General features: G+C 34.7%; 1 protein-coding gene across 1 annotated transcript; it reads left to right on the plus strand.

Annotated features, from left to right (window-relative positions):
- Positions 1–5,892: 5,892 nt before the first annotated feature.
- LOC149255410 (uncharacterized) lies at positions 5,893–6,438 on the plus strand. The gene has a single exon (XM_089455031.1). It carries the CDS (start codon positions 5,893–5,895, stop codon positions 6,436–6,438), a length of 546 nt encoding a protein of 181 aa, XP_089311157.1.
- The last annotated feature ends 872 nt before the right edge of the window (positions 6,439–7,310 follow it).

Below are 7,310 nucleotides of genomic sequence, written 5' to 3' on the forward strand. Positions count from 1 at the left end.
TCCGAGGCCTTTAGTCAAAATGGTAGCACTGATAGAGTTAACAGTAATGATATGAGGTTTATGTTCGCATTTGTTGATAATATAAGTTTCTTTTAGCATTCATTGATAGCAGAGGAGAAGTAGGTATATATTGGTATCCATGAACAGGGCATATTTTGAAGGTATCAGAGATTTATAAGAAACAAATGAAAAAAGACAGAATTAATGATGACTGAGGTAGATTCTTTTGAGCCTGTGAAACTTTCGTGCATTGATTTTTCCAATCCCAACCTTACAACGAGTGCAGCACAAGTTCGTAAGGTAGTTTTAACTCTCATTTTTAATTTTCAACTTTCATTTCCTTGGCCTTTCATTTAGTTCATCTCTCATTTTTAATTTTCAGCTTTCGTTTCCCTGGCCTTTCATTCAGTTCATTGATTTAGGCAAAACCTTTTAAAATTGTTATGTATGGAATGGTTGATTGATCTTTATATAGTCATGTGTAGACTGGATTTTTTTTACATCATCCATCATGTCATCGATGAAGATTTTTTGGACTAAGTCTTTGAGCAAAGTTGACGGCTTTATTCCATTCCTGAGGAGGAAACAATGAAATCGCTGTGGAATGAGAACTATCAAGGTTACACTCTGTATCAAGTAGAATCTCTTAATCTTTCCATTCAACCCATAGGTTTATATGGATTTGTGTCTCCTTATATTTATTTCTTCTTGTAATTACATCTTGTTCTACTCAACTCTGAAGAATCAATCCATTGAAGTATTTCACTTTATATTTTTTCATATATTCGTTTTTCCAGGGGATTGGAAGGGGCGTTATGAAGCTTTTGAATGATCGATAAAGGAAAGCGATTTCATGGTCCTAATCAACGGCCTTCAAGGATGCATTTCAGCATTTGAAATGATATTTTTCATACATGTCCCACGCTTAAAAATAGATTAAAGTGACAATATTGACATTTTTACATCATAACCACACACTACATTTTCTGTGCATCTCCATTTTCCTTCCTTAATTTGTAAAATTTTATTATTTCTTTTCAACCCACCATTAACACAATTAACACAAAATTGTTCAATTATGAGATTACCCGATTAAATGGTGATAACTACACTTAGTGATTCACAAACCTTTTTTTCATCTTGTAAATAACTACTACCATCTACTACATCTTCGAGGATTTCGAATATATTCGAGTACTGATCATGCCGAATATATTCGAATACTGATCATCCTACCACTATGAAAACATCTTCCATCCTACCTTTATGAGGACATATTCATGACATTACTTTGATGTTCCACATAGATATCTTGAGATAGTATAATGAGGCTGATATGGTTCCTTGAAACTCTGATGTTCGAAATGGAAATCTTGAGATAGCATAATAAGACCAATAGGGTTCTTTCTTTAGGGTTTCTTTTGAGCGAAGTATATAGACAAAGTAATCTCTTTATTAATTTAAATTCTTATTTTATAGTAATAAATGAATACATTCTCACTTTATAGTAATAAATGAATAATTTTTCATTTTATAGTAATAAATGAAATATATTAGTTAAAGATGTAATTTTATCGTGTTTAAAATGAGATTAAAGTGATAATATTAACATTTTTACATCATAACCATATTTTTTGTTGTATCTTCATTTTCTTTCCTAATTTGCAATTTTTTTTCTTTCTTGTCAACCAACCATTAGACAAGATTGTTCAATTTTGACAACCATTCAGACAAGATTGTTCAATTATGAGATTACATCAATTATGAGATTACCCCATTAGATGGTGGTAACTACACTTAGTGATTCGAACGTTTTTTATATTCTTGTAAATAACTATTGCCATCTCTTTTCTATTTTTAGATGATTCCGTGACTAACAACCCTAATGCTTACAAAAGCATAGCATTGCTACCATTTGAACTTACTATAATCAAGCTTACTATTAAGCTTAAAATTTGTAAAATCAAACTTTATTTAAAACCTCGTATTTCTTCTCTTATCTTAAAATTCCTTTTTCTTTATTAACTCTATAGTTTTTGAAAACATACAAATTAATACTAAAAAAAATGAGAAATAATAAGTGTTTTGAAGTGAGGAGAAGTGTTAAAATGAAACTCCAGGGCTCTATTAATAACCACACAACCAAAGAATGGTCTTCCTACAAGGCTACAACTTAATTTCTTTTTCCAGTTGGTCTTCCCAAAAGATATAGAATGCCAATAGCTATCCATACAACTACTATTGTGTCTCCTGCTTCATTCTCTCCATTCGACATCTAGGAAATAAGTTGTGCATGTGGGTGTCCATGTAGTTGCTGCTATGAAGGGTTTTTAAGGAGACATTGAAATCATAGAAAAATTAAATGACATTGTTAATGAAAAGAAACCATATTATTAGAAGACATCAACAAAACGAAACCACATTATTAGAAAAAGACATCAACTAAACTTGAATTTATTGTAAGGACCAAATTTGAAAATCATTCCTAAACAAAAAACATGACCAACCAAGCCATACAACAACAACATGTAGATGTGTATTACATATTACAATATTTCCCTATTAGATATAAAAAACTTTCCTTTTAATTACATAAATTTTTGAATTTATAGAGCTTGAAGTTTTTAATGGAGATGAAAGTCTATTGATAGTGGCCTTTGATTAAGCAATGTTAAGAGAAAAGTTCAGTTCTCTTGGTTGTTGAAGGTATATATTTGTTTTTTTGGTTTGCTTTAAAATGTTTCAAACTGAACAAAACAGATAGTATAAATTAGAAACAAATGAAAACTAAAAAAACTTTTTCCACTGTGCAAATAGATTTATATTTTCAATGATGTAAATTCAAATACTTTTGAATATTATCTAATGAATAGAAGAAACATATGTTTACCTTCTTTTTAATAGAATTTGAGAAAAACATTTGCCTATTTACTAAATTTTATTGAGATTTTATAGTCTTTTAATGTAGCCACTTTTTAAATTTTAAGGATTTAGAGGGACACCATTTCATTTTGGCATTTTTTTTATGAAGAGTTTATTTAATATACACTTGTTAATAGAAGTACACTTTTTTTTACAACTTTCCATCTTTGAAGGGTTAGATAAATATATGCCCTTCCAAATAAAATTAAGACCAACCCTTCAAATTTAATCACTGCTACAGAAGCCCAAAAATAACCCGAAATAAAACTCTTTTATCGCCAAAGCTCAACCACTCCTGTGGAGTTTACGTTGAAGGTGTATTAATATAGGGACTCTGGAGCGCGAATATATATCTATTTTACCGTGCCCATGTATCTATGGTCGGCCTATTTTAATTGTTATATTGTCTTATTGGACACGGTCACAAACCCAAACACGATCGCCCACAAATTGTATTTTTTAAGTGTTTAAGTCTCACAATTGGGCTCAAGAAGTGAGGGAGTGGACTCCCCCCCTCAAGGTAAAACCTTTGCTCTCATTAACTTTGCTGTTATTAAATTATTAAGTTTATAATATATTTGACTTACCCACAACTTAATTAATTCAAAAATTACCAATTCATCGTGACTTTAAAAAAATATATACATATTTTAAACTTTAAAATTAACCGTTCTTAATCTTATTAAAGCCTCACTTCTATTTGGAACATAACAATCCCATATATTGCTGGGGATTTTCTTTAACATGATCTTGCTAAGTCCATCAGCTGTTCATTAATGGATAACATTTCATTTTCTATCCCACACTAGCGTTGTTTTTTAAATACTCCACTTTTCTTACCTTTGTACTATACAAACACTTCTCTCGAGGGAGGTAACTATATCCTTTTTCTTGCAAGTGTGTTATAAAGTTGGGGAGAAATATTTAAAATAAAATAGTGAACAAAGAGTAAAATTTTTTATGTAATGTAGGACACATTTAATCATCAAATTTAAACCGGTTTAGTGCAACCTTCTATTAAAAAAGAATAATTGTTTCTGATTATTAATTTGTTTTCTATCTATATTATTAACATTGAATTTAACACATCGATATCATTTCAATATTAGGAAAATGTAAAGAGGGAGAGGATCCACGGGGGATGAGGGTTCCGCAGGTGAGGGTTTTGTCAAAGGAAGGGAAGAAGGGTTGCTGATTACGGAAGCAGCGCAACAGGACAGGTCTCAGGTGCGAGATTCAGAAGCATAGAAACCAGAACAAGAAAAGGATGAAAACCTAAATATTGGGGGATAAACAGAAGCGTAGGATCTGAGGGAACGAAATGGAAATGGAGCAGGGGAGGGGAGAGATCCCCTCCTTCAAAGCAGTGATAACGGGAGAAGCGAGAAAGTAATGGCAGAGGGAAGGAGACAGAACAAATGAAGGAGAGACCTCAGCAGCGGGAACGTAAAGGAGAACGGGAGCAACAAGTAAATGTCTGCCGAGGGCGGCGAACAAACCCAGGTTTGTAATACCGCATAATAGATTAGAGAAATATAGAAGTTACATGAAGGATTATGCTTTGATCTGTACGTTTGTAGGATACTGGCCAGCAGAGAAAGACCTTCTCAGATGGATCCAGCAAAGGTGGAAACCAAAAGGACATGTGGAGATAAAGCTGGGGGCGAAGGGAATTTTTACAGTTATATTTTCCAACCTAGAAGACAGGGAAAGGATATTTGAGGAAGGACCCTACTTCATGAACAATGATGGATTATTTATGAGAGAGTTGGTAGACTGTTACAACCTAGATAAGGAAAGAATGTTAGCAGCCCCAGTATGGATCAGACTCTTTGGCCTACCAACAGAACTCTGGGACCTAGAGATCCTTGAGGGTATAGGTAACGCAATAGGATCGTTTGTGAAAGTGGCAGAATCAACAAAGAGGGGAAGATATACAACATACGCAAGAATATGCATGTACATGAACATAACAGAGCCACTTCCAGACACAATAGAATTGGAATATCACGATGAGATCTGGCAGCAAACAATTGATTACGAACACATTCCCTTTCATTGCAGAAGATGCCATGAGTATGGTCATCTATACCGAGAATGCCCTATCACGTTAGCAGAAAAGGAAAAGGAAGCAGAAAATGAGAGGAGAAGTGCGACAAAGAAATCAGGAAAGGAGGATGAGGACTTCAGAGAAGTGCAGAGGAAGAAAAAAAGAGGGAACAACAAGACACAGACGGACAAACAAAAAGGAATCCATATTATAGAATCCCAAAACAAGTTCCAAATACTGCAGGATGAAGAAGTAGAAACAGAGGAGAACGAAGAGGAGGAAATAGAAGGAATGGAAGTCATGAAGGAAAACGCAGACAAAGAGACAGATCAAAGGGATAAAGGACAAGAGAGGACAGAGAGTCCAACAGAAAACCAAGAGGATCAAAGAGGAATGGAAATAGATCCACATAAAACGAAAGGAGAGGAAGAAGAACAAGTAATGACGAAGCTCTTGCAGGAATGAAAGAGGCTCGATGAAAGATTTATTCCAGAGGATCAGAAACAGATGTACAAAGAAGCCTTTCAAAGATATAAAGAGAAAAAAGGAATAACCGAAGATCGAAGAGGTGGGAAAATGGAGATGCAGGAAACACAAAATCTAGGAATGAGCAGTATTGGCAAGGGAGGCAAAAAAAGAGGTAGAAGAACAATAAGTGAAACAATTCAAGAAGTTGGAGAGATGTTAGTATATTCAGGAAGAGTTATACCTCTCTCAGAGGTATTTCAAACCCCTCCAAAACTTTTGCGATGATCATCACAAGCTGGAACATAAGAGGCCTCAACAGTAGAGGCAAACAGAGGTATTTAAATGACATACTGAAAAAAGATAAACCGAGCATAATGATAGTATAAGAAACAAAAATAAGTACTGAGGAAATGAGAGACATTTTGAATAGAAACAAGAATAGATATGAAATGATGGGACAGGATGCGATTGGGAGTGCGGGGGGTCTGGTAATAATTTGGAACCCTGAAGAAATACAATTAAGCAATTGGATAAGTTTTCCAAGAATTCTAACAGGGACTGCAAAGATAATAGGAACAACGGAGGAGGTTATCATAACAGGGGTTTACGGACCCCATACCCAAGGAGAAAAGGAAAACTTTCTGCAAAATCTAAAAGCATTGAGGAGTTTAATCCTTGGAAGGCAGTGGATCGTAGGAGGGGATTTCAATCTAATTAAAAGCTCAGCGAAAAAAAGAGGAGGGCTAAGGAGAATGGATAAAGCAATGGAACATTTTGGAGATATGATAAGGGAGCAGAGACTGATTGATATTCAAACTATAAATGGAAACCATACTTGGAATAACCGAAGAGGGGGAGTTAATCAAATTGCTTCACGACTTGATAGGTTCTTAATCTCCGAGCAAATAATGATGAAAGATGTTTTCATAGAAGCCACAATTCTTCCGGTAGCAGGATCGGATCATTGGCCGATTAAAATGGAAATAGATCTCAAGTAAAGACCAAACAACAAACCTTTTAGATTTGAAGCATTTTGGCTAAGAAATGAGGGGCTGATAGAGAAACTTGAAGAATGGTGGAGGAAGAGTGAGCAAAAAGGAAAAAATAAAATGCACACTTTCCAACTCAAATTAAAGGAGCTGAAAGACAAAATAAAAAAGTGGAATAAAGAAGAATTTGGAAATATACTGGAAGAGAAAAAGCGCCTAGAGCAAAGAATGGAAGAGCTGCAGCAGATGGATATCCTAGAAGGTATACAGGAAGATAGAATAAAGGAAGAAGGAATTATAATAAACCAGCTAGAAGAAAGAAGGAAACAAGAAGAGATCTTATGGAGAAAGAAGTCAAGGGTTCAATGGCTTAGAGAAGGGGAAAGGAATACTAAGTTCTTCCACAAAGCAATGATACAGCATAGACAAAGAAACAAAATTTTCTCCATAAAAAACCAAGAAGGCCAACAAGTCCTCCAGCATGAAGAAATCGAAAAAGTTTTGGCTAATCATTTCAAAAACTTATTAAACGAAACTCAGGACAATAGAACAGAAGCTATAACGAAGATAAGCAGGGAGATCCCTAAACTGGTAACCAGAGATCAGAATTTGGCTCTGATGAGGAAAGTTACAATGGAAGAAGTGGAGGAAACAGTCAGGAATATGAAAAGGAACAAAACTCCCGGGCCAGATGGGTATACGGTAGAATTCTACCAAGCAGGGTGGCACTTCCTTGGTGAAGAGGTTCTAGAAGTGGTGGAGGAAGCAAGAATCAATCAAAGAATATGGCCAGGTATAAACTCAACCTTGTTGACTCTTATTCCTAAAACTACCCAAGCGGATCAAGCTGAAGGCTTTCACCCTATAGCTTTATGTAATGT

Source organism: Pinus tabuliformis, chromosome 7 (genome assembly GCF_031772625.1).
Source record: "Pinus tabuliformis cultivar Carrire ecotype Pingquan chromosome 7, CPIR1, whole genome shotgun sequence".
Lineage (NCBI taxonomy): Eukaryota > Viridiplantae > Streptophyta > Pinopsida > Pinales > Pinaceae > Pinus > Pinus tabuliformis.

What these genes read in the sequence shown, in the direction of transcription:
- LOC149255410 (XM_089455031.1), top strand. Translation starts at nt 5,893, where the DNA reads ATGGGACAGGATGCGATTGGGAGTGCGGGGGGTCTGGTAATAATTTGG.